Source organism: Trachurus japonicus, chromosome 19 (assembly GCF_045865225.1).
Source record: "Trachurus japonicus isolate A0001 chromosome 19, Traja_1.0".
In the NCBI taxonomy this organism is placed as follows: domain Eukaryota; kingdom Metazoa; phylum Chordata; class Actinopteri; order Carangiformes; family Carangidae; genus Trachurus; species Trachurus japonicus.
Genome location: NC_140925.1, coordinates 5,399,626 through 5,418,391, shown reverse-complemented (window position 1 = coordinate 5,418,391; position 18,766 = coordinate 5,399,626). Strand labels below are relative to the sequence as shown.

Here is an 18,766-nt window from a genome sequence, read left to right as displayed (position 1 = left end):
GTGAACTGAACTCACTGTTACCTAACGAAGCACTGGCGCCACCTGGAGGTCAAACATGAACATGCTGCCTGTTTTTATTTGTGTTGACTCATATCAGAGATGACGGTTCAATCAGAGGATAAATATAGTAACATTTAAGTCGTTTTCAGCTAATTACACTAAATAAACATCAATAATTAGTCTAATTAGTAAACGCAAATGTAATAAAACTCTTTGATTGGAATTCAAAACAGATTCTGTCGTCAGTTGTGGAGGATGAAAAATAAAACAATGTAAAAATAAATGGATAATGTAAGTATTTCATTTACCTAAGGACTTATATCTCAATCTTTAAGGCATGTGCATCTTTTATATTAACCTTAAAACAAACTAACTACACCTATCTGTTAACACATCAATTCTATACCTCTTAAGTCATGAATATCTTGAGACAACAAACAAATATAATAAAACATGTATGACCAGAAACTCAGTGATAAATTACAGATGTTAAGGTATAAAGACATTGTGACACATCCAGATATATGAGGTTATCATAAATGAAAGTAAATAGTTATATATCTATATTTAGTGGAAAAAGGCTCCTCTGCTCTGACAATAAATCCTTGTTGTGAATTAATTCAGTTTCACCAGCTGAGAAAATAAAAGTCTTACAGAACTTCAAACGCCACAGTTTAATAAAGTGCAAATGACAAAAGACAAAATTATCAGAGATCAACATCCTGTTTACACAATGTGTGGCATCCGGCCCAAAAAAATTAAGCTGTTTACAAACCTGTTGTAATATTTCTTTCACAAAATGTCTTTGTCTTTACAGGAAAATACAGTTTAAACACGTTTGCATCAGTCTCATATAATTTAATGAGACTAAACTGTCTGTAATACAGATTTACAGCCAGATTCTTCAACACAACACAAGTTAAAAAAAAAAAAACACAGAGTATTTGAAGGATCTATATACAGTATATTTTTAAATTACAGCTCTGTAGTGACTGACTAACACATTCACATCCAGTATAAAAAGTGCGACGCAGCCTGAATCCTCATGAAGTTATGTTGTTTTCTGTTGTTTTTCTGTTTGGTTTCATCGACTCACAGGATGTGGGATCGTTGAGTTGGTGCCACAGTCAATGTACTCGAAGGTGTTGTACGACAGCTGCTCCGTGTGGGACAGATAGGAGATGTTCAGCGTCATTCTGTCAGGAAGAAGGTCAAATACTTTAAAGCTGCAATAATCAATATTATTTTATATCTGTGTAAAATCTTAGCATCTTTTAGGTCTTTGTTTTGATTTTTATGAACCAGAAACTCAACTCTCAGCGATCTAACTCCCACCTGACATCAAATAACATGTACTAAACCCAACAGCAGACAGACAAAGTCAATGACTGACAGTTAACTGGTGAACACAATGGAGCATTTAGCAGCTAGTGAAACTTAAAGAGTTGGTAGAGACCAAAACTGAGCTAAAAGAGATAATATGATGAAAATATGGTAATGTGCATTCATCAAAACGTCTCCTCTTACAGTCTCTATTTCCTAAACCAAGAACTGGTTGGTTTTGTTTATATGTCTCTGCATAATCTACACACTTTCTACTGAACCATGATACTTTCTAACTTGCCTGTGTAATACATGTATGTGCTTAGTTTATCATTTATCTGTAGGTTTGATTCATGGTATATTATATTTTTGCATGAAATAACCTCTATAAATCAATCAATCAATCAATCAGTCAACTTTATAAATATATAACACTGGTATGTCAATATTTAGCATACAGCTTGTTCTGCTGCCCACAAGTGGCCGAGTAAAGGTAATGCAGCAGTTTTAACTTCCAGTTTAGCAAGAAACACAATGTCACCACCAGTGTTACAGTGCATATCTAAAATAGACAGTGTGGTTTGCAGCATGAAAACAGGAAACACTGTAATTTGACTAGTTTGCAGTATCTGGGTGAATGATCCTCTGTTTGTTGAAGCTTCACTTTTGTTGTGGTAAAAGCAAACAGGAGGAAACCTCAGCAAATACTGACAGTTTCACCTCCACAAAAGCCACTTCAGTGAACATAAATATAAAAACCAAGTGCAGTGGCTGTCCCCCAATCAGCCCAGTCCACCTTAAAGGGATACGCCAACATTTTTTTTTACGTGTCTTGCCTCACTCCCGAGTCCATGACAAGCAGATAGACACCATCCTTTCGACTGTGCGTGCAGTAACAAGGGAGATAGAGCCGTATCGCCCGTAATTAGCTTAGCTCAAACTCTGGAAGTGTATAGGTAGTGTTAGCCTGCCTCCACCTAAAGTCATCAGAGAAACTCTTCAGCAACTCTAAACGGACCGATCTTCGTCTCAGAGCTGGCAAAACTCTCCGGTAAGGCATCTTGAGCGGTCAAATGCCGGTAACGGGACGAGATCGGTCAAAACGGAGGGTTCAAGCTAAGACGGTTTATTTTGGTTCAAGCTAGCTACATCGAGGGTAGGTTAGCTTCCTATTTCAAAGTAAAAGCACTTCTGTATGTAAAGGGCAATGGGTGTTTTATTTTGTGAAAGTAATACGAAGTGTGTTGGTCACAACGGCTAGCTTGAGTAGCGTCGAGTTCGTCCGAACAAAATTGTAAACAGCTGGTATTTAGACAAAGTAACGACACACTGCACACGGCTACTTTCTCGCCTAAAAATGTTTGAAGTGTCGATAAAGTGATATATTTACAGAGTTTAGAGCTAAAATGAAATCAGCTTCTGACTGCTGATTTTGGCTCGGGTAGGAGGCAGGCTAACACTACCCATACACTTCCAGTGTTTGAGCTAAGCTAATTACGGGCGATACGGCTCTATCTCCCTTGTTACTGCACGCACAGTCGAAAGGATGGTGTCTATCTGCTTGTCATCGACTCGGGAGTGAGGCAAGACACGAAAAAAAAATGTTGGCGTATCACTTTAAGATCCGTATTTGGTGGATAAGACTTGTTGTTGAAGATAAAATACTTTGCGGTTGTGGTTTCACAGCCCTGTCCTGTCAGTTTGAGATATGTCAAAGCGTCTTTCCTCTCCTCATTGACACTTACTGCAACTGCAGAAATAACGTGTGAATCTTGATAGAGGTCGACTTGCAGTAATCGCTGAAAGAGATAAAAACAGTTGATGTGTGCAGAGTTCATACATGTGATTAAATAATAATAGATGTAGCGCTTTTGCTTCCTGGTTTCAAACTTACTTTAAGCCTTTATCAGCTATAGGCAGGTCCACTTTAATGGTGTACTGCAAAAGTTAAAGACAAGGGTGTAAGAATGATTCTACACAACATGAAAATTATCAGTATTATATTCTGAGATGTAGAGCTCACTGATTTCTGTGATCGGGACTGAATGGCGGTCATGTTCGATATCTTGGTCTTGCCCACAACGATATCAGTGACCAGACTCTGCACGTCAAACTCCACGATCTGAACCGGGACGAAGTTGTTGTTGGTGATGTTGAGGAGATTCTAGAGGACAGAGAGAGAGAGCAGCAGGTCAGGTGAAAACCAGCACACCCTCCCTTCGTGTCATTACCAAACAAAAAAAAAGAAAAAACCCCAGGGAACTTTGACCGGCGCATAAATAACTCCAGCAGCTAACTACAGCCCGTCATGTGAGGGCAATACACACGGATCCTTGTGGTTGGTGTGTTGACACAACCAATAAAGACACAGTGACTCAGTGGGGTCAAGTCCAGAAGTAGAAAGCACATCTTACAACATACTGTATGTACTCTATGTTGTATATAGTATGTGGAATCATACTGTACATATACAGAATGCCCTTTGTTGAATTATCTTTAGACTTGCTTCATTTAAATTGCTGCTAACAAACAAAACAACATAAAGAATATAAAAGAGTTCAAGTTTAGTATTACTGCACTGTTATTGCTTTGAAACTTTATTCCTTGATTATTGTTATATGTTGTATCCATTTTGTTTGATATTATGTGACTCACTTGTGTTTTAAATGATGCTCATGCTAAAGCTAATATGTTTATTGATGACCAATACCACTCTTGTAGGCTATATACAGTGAGAACATAGTTAGCTTAGCTTAGCATAAAGACTGGAAGCAGAGGGAAACAGTTAGCCATGCAGGCTCTGATCAAAGCAGCAACTCTAAAAGCTCACTAATGAATATTTTATATCATTTCTTCAATGCATATAAAAAAATCAATATCAATATGAATCAACTTGAGCTTGTAGTTTCTGTATGACGGCGCCTCTTCCTGCACTTCTTCACCACTTCCTTACTAAAGTGGTTCTGTTTTGATTCGGACGCAGCCACACCTTCACATGTACAGTAAGTCACATGCTAAGTAACTACATCTCACTCACCGTGACCTCCATGTCCACCGTGTCCGGGGTGAAGTAGACCATGACTGACAGCACGGACACGGGTGTGATGGTGACGCTCCGGGGGAAGAGGAAGAAGAGGACGAGACAGCAGATCAACACACACACCACCATGGAGACGCACACGTACAGCTTCCTGGAAGACAACAACAACAAGAAGGTGGGTTTCCATCTCCTCTCTCAGCTTCTCTCTGGAGGTCAAGTATAACAACAGGTCGGTGTCAGCCAATCAGAAGAGAGGAGGAGGCTCTGGGTCTCTCTTCTGATTGGTTGACTGGTTTCAGAGTGATGGAGTAACAATAGAGCAGATTTCAGGTAAAACACTCAGAGATCTGAGAGGTCCAGGTGGGCGGGGCTTCATTGTGACATCACAAGGTTACATAAAACCTGACGGCTCATTTAAAGGTGTAGTTTCTGACTACAAGTCATTGATCGATTGATTGATTGACTCTTTTATTTATCCCCGCAGGGAGATTCAGGGGTCTGAAATAGCGACAGTTAAAAAAGAGTCAAATCCGTTCAAAAAGTGCCATGTCATGGGTCAAAGTGTCAAAAAAAAAAAGGTTGTGGATTTGATACTTATATACTTTCACACTATTAATACAGAACTGCTTTATAATAAATGGAAAAATATGGGACCTTTAAATAAATAACATTGTGCAAGAACATATCAGACAAAATAAGTTGGAATAAAAGATAAATTTAAGGTAAAATATGTCATTATATTCAAATACTACACTACTGAGCATAAAGTATGATGGGAACCTGCTGCTCACTCGCATGTTAAAACTATAAAGGCCTTTATACTTTACTTAAGTTAAGGTTGTAAAACTGCAGCATAAGAATCATCTTGAACTAAGTGTTGCATTGTGCATGTGTTATATTGTTAGATAATTAATATGTTATTGTTGTTTTTGCGTCACGGTCGCACTGATTTGAACTATTTCATATCCAGTTGACTTGGCTTTAATCTGCAGCTCTGTGTTATATTTTAAACACATACAGTATCATATATTTTACATATTAAGTCAATTAACTATGAGCTAAAGTTGTCTAATCAAAGTAGTGGGGTAATCAAAACTGAAATATTTCCGAAATTTTGTTCATGAGCCCTAAAGTAGGTACTTCACTGCACACACACACACAGACACACACATATTCCTTACGTGCGTCTGGGTTTCAGCCTCACATCATTACACGGGATCACAGCCACCAGCTGATCTTCATGACCTGCCGACATATAAAGACAGAAGGAAATAGCACCACAAAGCTGATGTGAAAGCGTCTGAACGGCCTCAGCTGCACATTTGTGTTTTTCACTTTGACTCGCTTCCTTTTATTGTTGCATGTAAAATGAAACAGCTGTAGCCTACAGTGGATGAGGAAGATGGAAAAAAAATTGAGCAAAGTTGAATCAGTGATGATGAAGACTGGATTAATATTCAGAGTTTTTCATCCACCGACCTCTGGGGATCCGTCCGGTCCCTCGACATGTGGGACAAGTGTCTCCTGTTGAGTTTCCGTTCATGGAGCCGTAAGGAGGAAAGTGCTTCAGCGTTTTCACCCTCTCCATCCTCTCCTCCGTCAGATCACCGTCCTCTGAGCTGCTGCCGTCGTCACCCATGAAATGTCATGAAAAGAGCAGAAACCGCAGTCTGAATGAGAAGAAGAAGCAGAGACCACAGAGCTTTACAGGACCGGCACGTCGTCGTCCACACTAACTCCTCTCTGTCCGTACAGTCACCTTTGATACCAGCAGACTCCCTCACAAACCTCTAAATGACCAATAAAAAGCTGCTTTTTGACGTGATGTGAGCCGAGTCAGCAGCAGCGTGGGAGGGAGTGACAGAAACACTCATCACTTTTCAGTTATTGCAGCTTATTAACTCCTGGAAACACCTTCAGGATCAACTCCTCAGAGGAGGATCGAGTTTTCTCAATCTAAAATAATCTGAGCAGCTTCTGGAAACTGAAATGTGAGAAACAAAACATGAATACAGTGACTTTTGTTTCATATAATCTGGATTTTTGGCTTCTATGTCTTTCAAACATCACCTGTCATCTGGTTTCCTGTTGGATTAAATACAGACATGCATTTCTTTCTTTTTTTTAACTGGATGTTTCCTGTTCTGATGCAATAATTAGATATTATTGGATTTCACTGGACGGTGAAGCCCTGAGTCATCCAGCTTTCACAATGGCTGCTATGATGACACAACATTTTTGAAGACATGAGCTTGAGTTTCTGTAAAAACAGACATTATACAGTAAGAAAAAGAAAAGAAAAAAAAAGAAGTCATGAACAGATGCATCCAGACTCAGTCCATGGAGGAAACTAAACTGATTTGTTGTGTTTGAGCTGCACAAACACACAGAGGTGCAGGCAGCTTTTCCTCGTGAGCCTCATTAAACGTGAATTAAATTATTATAATTTACAGTCACTGATATAAATACAACCTATAACTGTCAGAAGTGGCTCTGCTGCAGTTTGAACTTCCTCCTGAAGAAGGAACAGCTTTGAAAATAAGAATATTTCCTGGAGAGACCTGCAGATGTAAACAAACCTTCAACATGTTAATGTTTGATTACTATTATTCTGGAATTGCAACAGACTAGAATATAATAAAGTACAGTAGGCTGCACATACTCACTTTTAAGTTTCAGGTTTCTTCTTTAAAACAGGTCACATTAGATTTTATACTAACTTTGTATTTATTTATTAAACACTGACACACAAAACAGATCCTGATCCTGCAGGTTAAACTAATAAACACACATTATGAATCCGCTGCTCTGAGACTCAAGTGTGTGAATCTTCTCTGTCAGACTGAAGCTTGTTTGTTTGTTTGTTCGTGACATTGACTTCTGCCCTGTCACACTATTACACGCGGGAAATGTGCATGACAAGTCGTCAGTCACGCAAATTAGTTCAGCAACCGACTCCAGATCGGATCGGAGAGTTTCCTGCTGCTGCTGCTGCTGCTGCGCACTTACCGGTAGCTACTGTACCTCCAACACCACCTCAGAGTCCAGGTCCAGGTCTAGGTCTGATCCGGTGCTGGTGCTGCTCACAGGAAGGATGATCACAGGTTCGAGTCCGAGCGGTTCATTGTTGAGACGGAGACAGATCGGACTGTTGAGCGAGAGTGAAGAGTGAAACCCGGGGGGAGGAGGAGGAGGAGGAGGAGGAGAAACACTTCCTCCTTTTCGTGGCTGCAGCTCAGTGAAGTCAGATCACATGAGCTGCTTCACTCTGACTGTCACTCCTTCATCCAGCAACACAACACAACACAGGCTCAGGTACATAACTTAAACTCACCAATCCACTCACATTAAAGCCAATTTTCTTATTTTCTGATATCAAATTCAGCCAAAAGTGCAGCCTGGGGTTGATTTACACTTAGGGGAGACTGGGGACAGTTGCAACACTTTTTACATTTTTATCAGTTACTCAGAGACTATTTGGACTAGGCTCACCAAACTTTTATAGATTAAACATACATTTGTCAGCTAATCAGTCATACCATTTAAAGATGGTTACATATGACACATCAATCACAATATTCATTTGAATGGAAGAATCCAGACGTTGCAACTGACCCCAAACGTGGGGACGGTTGCAACGTTATGCAACAGTTGGAGTTTTGTTTTGCGTGGAACATAGGCCTTGAGTCAATGTGCAGAGGTTAACAGTTATATGAAACTCAATAGCTCAGTGTGAGACAAGAAGAATGGAACTATTTGCAATACAAGAAACTTTTATAAACATATACTCTACTTTTGGATGATTTATTCACTGTATGACATCAAATAAATTTACTTTTCTCAAATTTTCAAAGGAAAATATATGTGGCTATGTCTGTCCCATAGAATAAGATACAACTACAAATTGCATATTTCATTATAGGAAGTTATCTGGAGAATTATTTTGAAATGGTTTAATATAATTGGCTGTTCTGTTCATTTTATACATTTGCATTTGCATAGTGCTTCCATATTCAAATGGTAGTTGTTGCAACCGTCCCCACCCTGTCAGCCATGACAAAACATCATGTACTAGCTAGACACAATGACACTGACACATGCTGACCATGTCATTTGATAGTCAACAAAACAGTGATTCAAACTAGGTAGGTTTGGATTAATTCATACAAAAGGTCTGGACAGTATGACAAAAATACAGCTCATGAAAAAAGCTACTTTCATACCCTTAAAACAACTTTGTCTCAGTACAAGCAGGAGCAGATGCTGAATATGTCTTTTCTATTATTGGTGGGTTGAGGGTCTAACTGTGAATGTGCAGTGTGAGTGTCATCACTCTAGCATGTTTCTGATTGGAGAAATAAGGCTTGTTGCAACCGTCCCTTGTTGCAACTGTCCCCAGTCTTCCCTAATATTCAATAAAGTGATATAGGCCCAGTACTAAATGTCATGGGTCTACTAAAAGTAACAAAATAAACCAATAGCCAATGCATTTGCTGTAAACATGTCATAATATCTTTTTGGTTTTAAACAAACCGCAACACCAATGTGAAACAACAACTTAAAGTGCAACCACAACAATTAAGTATTTTTGTAAATACACAGGATTTCTCAACGGATCGACAGAAGTTACACAGAAAGTTTATTGCTCTTGGGGGCCATCAAATCAAAAATATCGTCACCCTAAGTGAAGGGAAACTTTGTGTTTGACCTCCACCTCTCACCTCAGTGCTTTGTGCAGGTGACCTCTCATTTCCAAACACTTTACACACAATAAAGCAGCTGAGTAAAGACTTAAGTGCAATAAAAATACATGAAACAAAAATAAATAATATTGAAAATATCTCACAACACAATAAAAAAAACACACCATTACTCATGTATTCATACAGACAGACAGATATTGTATTTATATGTAATGCACAATCATTTATTATTATAAACCATTTTAAATACTGTGGGACGGCAGATGGAAATTAGCTTTAGAGCTAAATCTGGCATATTTACATATTGTATGTTCATGAATATGCAGAGTCCCGTTACAAATAAACAAATAAATGAAATGAAATGAAAAATGAGGTTCTTTAGGTCATTTCTTTCCATTGATGTGTTGCATGTGAGCTTGAACTTTTTATACCGTTGTCATGATTTCATTTGGTCACGATCATCCTGTCGTAAAACTCTGTTAAACTGAAGTGTTTTGACTTTGTTTTGGCAACAGCCTCCGTCTGTCCATCACGTGTTTCCTTTTTTACACTCCAGAGTCCTGCAAATCCACAGCTCCATAAACACTGATATAAAAGTAAACATGATGCAGAGCAGTGGAGCAGAGTGGACTGGTGGTTCAGGGCCCACTGCTGGACTCAGCAGGTACTGCAAACTAATACAAAAATATGGTGAAATATTATTTTTTAAAACACCTGCAGGTTATAGATATGTTACTCTGGGTTGTAACTGAGCATGAACTCCAGTGAGAAAGCTGCAGGCCTCAGGGGACAGAGATGTTTCCTCTCTCTGTGTTCAGTGAACCAGCAGAAATCCAACACATCCCTATAAACACAGACACGACTAAACAAGAGGTTGTAACTCCATACAGTGAATATACAGCTGTCTGGAGCTGGACTGACAGAAATGAGGTGATATTGCAGAGGGAAACAGTTAGCCATGCTTTAAAAGCTCTCTAATTAATATTTAATATCATTTCTTCAATGCATATAAAAAAAATCAATATCAATATGAATCAACTTGAGCTTGTATGACGACACCTCTTCCTGCACTTTTTCACCACTTCCTTATACTTAAATTTGATTCAGACGCAGCCACACCTTCACGTGTAACATGCAAACTTCATCGTGACCTCCATGTCCACTGTGTCCGGGGTGAAGTAGTAGACCATGACTGACAGAAATGAGGCGATATTGTGCACGACATGATTCCTCTGTGACCTATATACATTCAACTAAGTCACAGTGTCAATGCACTTATCCTTTATCTCTTAGATCATATATATAAAGACCTCTGACAGCTCTAATTAACAGTTTCCTCAGACATATTATGTTTGTGTAAATATGCCAGTGTACATCCATCATTATACGCTGCCCGTCCAAAAAAAAAGTGTTATATTATATTACAGCATGCATTTGCTGTGACATCGTTTCAATAAGCTTCTCCAATTTATTTCCATCCAGAGTTGCAATCATCTTTCAAAGATTCTCAATGGGGTTCAGGTCTGGACTCTGTGGCCACTCTCCTTTCAGTTTTTAATAATGCGTTGGACAGTTCCTAACCCCATTTTACTCTCAGCAATCTCCTTAGATGTTTTATTTACTTGATGCCAATAATTTGACCCTTCTGAAACAGATTAACATCTTTTCCACGACCAAAGGATGCGTCTTCCAACATGGTTGTTTAAGAACTGAGACTGCATCAGTTAGGGTTAAATAAGTTGTTGCCAGGTGAAACATTATCATCCATGCAGTAATTATGCAATAGGAGGCTCTGACCTATTAGCTTAGTTAGTAAATGGTTAAATCCAAGTAGTGACTTTTTTTTTGAATGGGCAGTGTTGCACAGACATCACAGTGTATTAATGTAACCTAATATGAACAGAGAGGTCGGCTACAGCCGGTGGAGGCCTGCAAAACTCATTCACCATATATATTCAGCTAATTAAAAACTGAAATCAATGTTTATAAAGCTTTTTTTCTACAGTAATAGATATTTCACTCTGATTTAATAAGCTCATCTATAATAAAATATCTATGAACAACGTCTAAATGTATGTATGGTATGATAAGTTAGATATCTATTAATGCTTACCTAATGCTCAATAGAGTGTAGTTATAAAGTAGTAAAACTGAATATTGATCTTCCTCTATTTACAGTTTAGTTCACTCCTGAATGTAGGATCATTATTATTATTATTATAAACACATTATATGTCTTATATTACATGGTTTTCTTGCAGCCACTTATGTCAGAGATGCTAATAATTGACACGGCAGACAGTCTGAGTACGTGGCGCTCACATTAACCTCTGTACTGTGTCGTTAGCCCAGAACATGACACCCTGCATGTATGTGTGTGAAACATGTAGCGTGTGCATATATATATTCTGCTGACCCACATATTATGTATATTATACTGTATACTGTATGTACTTGTGATGAACAGAGGAGGGAGAGAGGAGGAGGCAGATGTGCAAATCGTTTATTGGCGGATCGACAGTAGAAGGTTTTTAATGTTTACACTCTGTGGCAGAAGAATCGTTTGACAAGCAGAGTAGATAGTAGATATTCAGAGTGAATCTGTGGAGCATGAGTCCTCAGATCGTCATGGAAACTCACCAACAGAAGAAAACATGGTTCAAGAGTCCTCAACCACACACACACACACACATACAAACAATTCAGCCTAACATTAACTTAAATCTACACACACACGCGCACACACACTACAGATACAAGTGTCAAATCAACATAAGTATATTTCAGTAAACTAAAAACTCCTTTTTTTTTAACGAAGGCAGTTTAACGAGAGAAAAAACGACTTGGTTCCACTAAGAGATGAAGGAATGTGTTGTAGGTTGGAGACGTGTCAGGGTTTCAGTTTCAGGAAGAGTCAGAGCCACACGGACGGACGGGGAAATAAATACGTCTGGAAGGTCAAGAATAAAGTCACAATATCACCAGAGTAAAGACGCAGATTTACAAGAAATACGTGACGATATTTCAAGTAAAAGAATTCAAGAAGAAGGTTGATTTTATAAGGGAAAAATGTAAATATTTATAGAAATATAAAGAATACAACAGGTGGAAGGACAAATATTGTTTGTCCAATAACATATAACCTAAAATTACACCAAAAATATAATTAATTATTTATTTATTCTTATATAATTATGAATATATGATCAAAAATAACTTTTCTCTCTCTTAAGATTTTCATTTTTTCTTGTCTCTCGTGTTTCTTTTCCTTTTTGTACTTACAACTTCACCCATAACCTTTTTCCTTTTTTAGAATTAAATTATATTCTTTCTTTTTTTTGAAAATTATGATTTTATCTTCTAAATTACAACTTATTTCTCATGATATTATGATTTTATTCTATCAGACTGTTTCCCCTCCTCGTTGTTGCTCTGATAATAATAATAATAATAATAATAATAATGCCGCCCGGTTGGATGACGACACGTGAAAGTGAAGAAAAAAAAATGCAGGCAAAGGTGTTCAACGATGACGCTAAGCTGATTTTTTTTTTGTTTTGTTTTGTTTTGTTTTATTTTAACTCCACTGTGACTGTGCTAAAACACAAGAACACGACTCGTCTCTAAAGCCTCTACCTGTCATGCAGGTGTCTCCTAAAAAGCAGTAGTAGAAGTAGAAAACATCTCGGAAGTCTGAAACGAATCCGAAAATCCGTCCCGGAGCGACTTCCGTATTACATTCCACATGTCAACGTCTAAAATAACAGTACTCTGATATACAGAAAGAGAGAGACAGAGAGAGAAAGAGAGACAGACAGAGAGAGAGAGAGATTGCATTGTTTAGGCAGATTTCACTACGAGAATCGAGAGAGAGAGAGAGAGAAAAGGTCGCAAATTTATGTGTTTGTTTTGTGTTTGTTTGTTCCCACCACTGCACATCCACATCCACCGGCACCCGACACACACACACACACACACACACACACACACACACACACACACACACACACACACACACACACACACACACACAGAGCGCAGAGGAAGCAGCTACACACCAACACGACGACGATGAAGAAGAAGATAAGGAGAAGAGCCGAACACACACGTTCACCTACGCTCGGTCTGACCGACACAGTAAAGCTCTACGGCCTCAGGTGAACAAGGCATGGCGAAGGTTTAACCGCTATCCAGAACCATTTACAGGTGTGTCATATATATATATAGATATATATGTGTTTGTGTGTGTGTGTGTGTGTGTGTGTTTGTATATATATATAAATGTTGAAGCTAAATTAAAGGCAAAGGCAGGAGAAGCCGTTCATGAATGTTCGCTTCATTCTAATCGACAGCGGTCAAGAAATAAATGCTCCTATTTCATTTTTGTTCCATGTTTTTATATGTATATGTATATATATATAATCATAATCATAATAATTTGAGACATTTTTGTCCTGTTGGTCCAAATAAAAGGATCCACCTTTAGAGAAATCACCAGTTGCATGAATCATAAATAACTTTTCTTTGTCTCTTCTGGACATAAACTCAAAAATAAACTCTACGAAGAGTGAGAACAGAATCTAGATCTTCTCTTTACATTTAGGTTGTTTTTCTTTTTCATTTTAAAGTCAAATCAACATGACAGCAGTTTTCCTCACAGCCTTCCTCCCTCCTCCTCCTCCTCCTCCTCCCCCCTCAGCGCGGCGCGTCGCCCCCCTCCCTCTGCCGGTCCTCGGCCATCTGCACCAGCTCGTTGACGGTGTGCAGCAGGCTGTAGCCGTGCTTCCTCAGCAGCTGCTGGTTGAGCCGCTGGTCTCTGAAGCCCATCTCCAGCAGCATGGCCATCATGGAGGGGTCCTGCCGGGCCGCCGGGTCGATGCCTCTCTGGAGGGAGAGAGGGAGGAGAGGAGGAGAGAGGGAGGAGAGGAGAAGAGGAGAGGAGGAGAGAGTGAGGTATGATGGTTTGATGCCTGAACTGGACAAGTGAGTATTTAGAAACAGCTAAAAACCAGGTCTGTGAACATTAAGGACACTTTATGACGGATACTTCCTGACAATGCACTTAAGAATTCACTACTTTGTTCTTTAGTGAATCTCTAATAGCACTTTACAACATAAACTGTCTGATAAATGCACGTTATTTTTTTTTTCACTTATTATTTTGTTCTACTGATGGAACCATCATGTGATGTATTTGTATTGTAATTGATGTTTGATTATCGTGACTGTATTTGTGGACCATGCGACTACAGAGCGAAATCTGACATATTTACAAGTTTTTGTATGTTCATGAATATGCAGAGTCCCATTACAAATAGGGATGTCCGATAATATCGGCCCGATATTCGCATAAAAATCGTTTTTTCTGCCGATAATGAAAACTCAATACCATTATGCTTGGATTTCTTAGTGAATTAAGTAGCGGCGGACTGTCGCTACTTAAAGGAGACAGGTTCTGCCCCTTTTCCACAAATTAAAATAGTTCCCAGGTGTCTTAAAGACATGTCTGTGACATGCTTTGGTCAAAATACCCCAAGGATCAAACATCACAGCTCTTTTCATCCTCTCAGAACAGCCCTGTTCAGAACGGCTGGTTTCAGTGCCTGTCCCTTTAAATGCAAATGAACCACTGCAAAAAGCCTGCATATCGGTATCGCTTATTAGTGGAAATCGAAAATGAAGGTGCTGGACGACATCAGCATATCGGATATCGGCAAATTTCCAATATTGGACATCACTAAATACAAATAAACTAATAAATGAAATAAAATGAAATGAATGCAAAACCTAAACCTATTTTAACTTGAGCTGTTAAAGTCAACGAGGTTAGTGAGTGCAAATGCACAATGAGAGCGGAGGGGAAGTGAAGAGTTTGGTCAGAGTTTGTGGGTTTGTCTCCACAGGAACCATCTCTCACTTTCCTTGTTTTTAGAAAAAACACTGTTTGAAGCCAAAATGTTGATGCATTTTTGCAAAAAGGTGCAAATTCAGTTCTGTTAAGATGCTGATAAACAGGAAATATGAGGAAGTACAACCCTTATTTTTGCAGTGGAGATGATTTTTTTTTTTTCCCCCTGTGCATGTTGCCTGTAGTTTAAATGTATAGATGTGCTTGTGCGACGGTGACAAACCTGTATGGAGCAGTTTGGTCCGGTGAACAGAGCCTTGTAGGCGGACGCCGCCACAGACAGAGCTCCTTTGACCAGACCCTCGGTGATGCCTCCCTGGCCCCTGCAGCACAGACACAGACAGGGATGTGGTTATGTATGTGGTTGTGTAACACATTTACAGGGTACACTGTGTTCCAGTGCGTCGTCACACTGTCACACAAAGGCACAGGCAGTCATAACAGACATATGATCATGTGTGTGTGTGTGTGTGGTTTTAACTCTCCGTCATGTTTCACCTTGGCTGCAGCGCGGTGCTCGGTCTGGGGTTGTACGTCTCAAAGGCACTGGATGCTGAGCCTGCTGATCTGGACAGACCAGATGACACTGCAGAACAGACGAGGAAAACAACACACAGACACACACAGACACACACACAGACACACACACACACACACACACACACACACACACACACACACACACACACACACACACACACACACACACACACACACACACACACACACACACACACACACACACACACACACACACACACACACACACACACACACACACACACACACACACATCATATTAGAGGCCTGTGCTGAAGCAACAATTCCTGAGAGCCTGGCGCTTCCTGACTTCCTGTCTCAAAAACAAAAGAGTGAAATGTGTTTCCTCACTCTGATCAACACTTCACTGATGATGTTTTGCGACGTGTACCGGTTGTGTGTTGACAATAAAAATATTATTTATTTAAATATCCTGAATTGTTTTAACTGTTTTAGTTTTGCTGTCTTCTGTTGTCTGTCTGAGGCTTTACACGTTTCTTACTGCAGAACAAGTTTACCTACGGGGACAACAACGTTACCTGAACCTGAACTAATGTGATTCTAGTCCTGTACTTGTTTTTACGTGTCTTATCCTTCGGTTTGCTCCTTTTGTGTGTTTGTTTTTGTGTTAATTGATGTTGTTTGTTGAAGTTTGAACCTCTTTCTTTTGGCTGTTGATTTAATGTGCAAGATGTTTTATCTGCTCTGGGTGGACAGTCGTTTTATTTTGTCTTTTATCTTTAGTATTTTGCTTTTTTAGTATGTTTTATGGTTTTTATTTTACTGTGCAGCACTTTGGAAACCTTGGTGTTTATTCAAAATTGTGCTTTATAAATAAAATGGACTGGATTGGACTGAAGTTTAGATGCATGATGCATATTACACAGGCACTTTGTATAGTTTATGTCATATTTTAACTTTCATATACATTTTAATTACTATACTTGTCTTCAATGCAATTGTGATGCTTTTGCACATGTAATTAGTAGTTGTTTTTATAAAACATATATATAGGTGGTGTATGTTATGTGATGAGTGGGGGAATGTACAAAACATTGTGTGTATTTTATGTTTTATGGACTACAGATGGGAATCAGCTGCGTTAAATCTGGTCTTTTCCTTTTTTTTATTGTGAAATAGGACATAACTGGTCTTTTCCTTTTTAATGATTAATGTAACTCACCGTTCAGGTGGACCCGTGGTTGATGCGGCTCGTAGGGGTCACAGGCCGGAGGACTGGGGTCCTCGGCCAGGTACAGCGCCTCGGACCTGAAACACAGGAAACAGCCTGAATTAGATTTAAAAGCTGCAGCAACGACTCAGAAAACTTTGGGAGTTTTATTTAAAACCAAAAAATCAGTGACTACACACCGTTTGGTTTAGAGAAAACTTATTATTCTACAAGAGGATGTGCTCAAAAGTTTTATGCTACATGGAAAATCCATTATGCACTACTGTCTCAAAAGAAGTTAAATCGAAAAGCAACCGGACTTGGTTATTTGTCTAGGAAGACGTTTCACCATGCACTACTGTATTACGATTTAATTCATTTGTTTTGTTTTACTTTTATTTTTTATATGCAATTTTGTGATATCTGTAAGTAAGTGGTTGTATGCAAGATAAATCAATGTTTGTATTATTTCTTTTCACCTGTGCTTCTACATTTATGTACCTTATACACTCTCGCTTCATTAATAAAAAAGACTTGGAGTAAAAACACAACAAGCTAGAAACAGGGATTACAAAAACACAACATATCTACAGTGTAGGTGTTTGCTTTGTGGTGTCTGACCTGGGGGAGTAGAGGGCGGGGGGGGACAGCAGCAGCGGCTCGGGCAGCGCCGGCGGCGGCGGCGGCGGCACCACCTCAGGGGTGAGCGTCACGGCGTCCAGAGTCTGGGAGGCGCACAGCATCTGGTTCACACTGCTGTGGATGTGAGGAGGAGCAGGAGGAGCAGGAGGAGCAGGAGGAGCAGGAGGAGCAGGAGGAGCAGGAGGAGCAGGAGGAGCAGCAGCAGGGAGCCAGGCGTCCACCGGGGACGAGGAGGAGCAGTCGTCATCCTCAGCAGCAGCAGCGGCGGCGGAGAGCGTCTCCTCGCTCCTCTCCTGTCTCTCTCTGAGCGGCTCAGAGGTGGAGTCGTCTTCATCGTCCTCCTCCTCCTCCTCCTCCTCCTCCTCCTCCTCCTCCTGGTGGGAGTCTGGGTGGGTGGAGGTCACAGCAGCGGTGGAGGTGTCGGGCTGGGACATGGCCGAGCTGTACATGGACTCCCCCAGAGGACGGCTGGTGTCGAAGCAGTCCGGCAGCACGATGATGTAGTCGTCGCAGGAGGAGACGGACGAGGTCTGGCTGCTGACCTGGAGACGGAGACAAGATTAAAGCTCCGAGCATCTGAGCGTCCAGCCTGGATTTCAGTCTTAAAGGAGACATATTATAGAACTAGCACTTTTTAAAGGCTCTTTAACAACAAATTTAACATACTATATAAAATGTGAGAATTAACAGAAAAAGTTGTAATTTTCAGGCTCCTGAGGTTGAAATCCATGTGGTTTTACCAGCTGTTCCCTCAGTTGTCTGGCAATGATGTCATTAGTTTTTGAATTTGCATAATACCACCCCTACCTGTGAGTACAGGTACCGGTAGAAGGGGCGGAGCAAGTAGTGGCTCATTTGCATTTAAAGGGACAGGCACTGAAACCAGCCGTTCTGAACAGGGCTGTTTTGAGAGGACGAAAAGAGCTGTGATGTTTGATCCTTGGGGTATTTTGACCGAAGCATGTCACAGACATGTCTTTAAGACACCTGGGAACTATTTTAATTTGTGGAAAGGGGGCAGAATATGTCTCCTTTAAGTAGCGACAGTCCGCCGCTACTTAATTCACTACAAAATCCAAGCATAACGGTATCGGGTTTTCATTATCGGCAGAAAAACCGATAACGATATGGACAGATTTGATTTGATTTTTATGGTAATATCGTACCACACATAAACACAAAAAACAGAGAGAAGTCCCCGCTGTCCTCAAACTCTAAACATTATAAGTGGACGAAAGCGCTGGGGGGAAACGCTGTATCCATCTGGACGAGACGCCGAAATGATAAAATACTTATGCGGATTCAACAAGTCCAAAGCTGGACTTTTCATTCTCACCTCGTCCCAGTCGTCTCCTCTTCCTCCACCTTCCTCTTTCTCCTCCTTCAGGTTCTGCACGTCGTCCAGAACCACGACTTCCTCGTCCGTGTTGTCGTGAGGT

At 40.0% G+C, this 18,766-nt stretch overlaps 2 protein-coding genes across 5 annotated transcripts in view; both read right to left on the bottom strand.

Moving 5' to 3' along the window:
• Positions 1 to 659: 659 nt before the first annotated feature.
• On the bottom strand, positions 660 to 6,065 carry tmem106a (transmembrane protein 106A). The gene is made up of 7 exons (XM_085761589.1): positions 5,843 to 6,065; positions 5,545 to 5,608; positions 4,361 to 4,514; positions 3,347 to 3,487; positions 3,218 to 3,261; positions 3,069 to 3,122; positions 660 to 1,196 (listed from the first exon to the last, which is right to left on the bottom strand). The coding sequence occupies exons 1-7, from the start codon at positions 6,000 to 6,002 to the stop codon at positions 1,085 to 1,087; spliced, it is 729 nt and encodes a 242-aa protein (XP_085617715.1). The 5' UTR covers positions 6,003 to 6,065; the 3' UTR covers positions 660 to 1,084.
• A 6,545-nt stretch (positions 6,066 to 12,610) lies between these two features.
• The window catches only part of nbr1a (NBR1 autophagy cargo receptor a), an 18,625-nt gene continuing 12,469 nt past the window's right edge, over positions 12,611 to 18,766 (bottom strand). For all 4 annotated transcript variants that reach the window (XM_085760604.1, XM_085760606.1, XM_085760607.1 and 1 more), the window contains 6 exons: positions 18,664 to 18,766; positions 17,307 to 17,869; positions 16,698 to 16,783; positions 15,473 to 15,560; positions 15,198 to 15,297; positions 12,611 to 13,950 (listed from right to left, as the gene is read on the bottom strand). The exon at positions 18,664 to 18,766 is cut by the window's right edge and continues 43 nt beyond it. In XM_085760604.1, the coding sequence (XP_085616730.1) occupies positions 13,762 to 13,950; positions 15,198 to 15,297; positions 15,473 to 15,560; positions 16,698 to 16,783; positions 17,307 to 17,869; positions 18,664 to 18,766 (1,129 nt within the window). In that variant the 3' untranslated portion in view covers positions 12,611 to 13,761. The remainder of the gene's footprint in view (positions 13,951 to 15,197; positions 15,298 to 15,472; positions 15,561 to 16,697; positions 16,784 to 17,306; positions 17,870 to 18,663) is intronic.

Coding starts and splice junctions, on each gene's coding strand:
- tmem106a (XM_085761589.1), bottom strand. CDS start 6,002: ATGGGTGACGACGGCAGCAGCTCAGAGGACGGTGATCTGACGGAGGAG. Junction 3,488..4,360: donor CGGTGGACATGGAGGTCACG/GTGAGTGAGATG, acceptor TCTGTCCTCTAG/AATCTCCTCAACATCACCAA. Junction 1,197..3,068: donor ACGTTATTTCTGCAGTTGCA/GTAAGTGTCAAT, acceptor TCTTCCTGACAG/AATGACGCTGAACATCTCCT.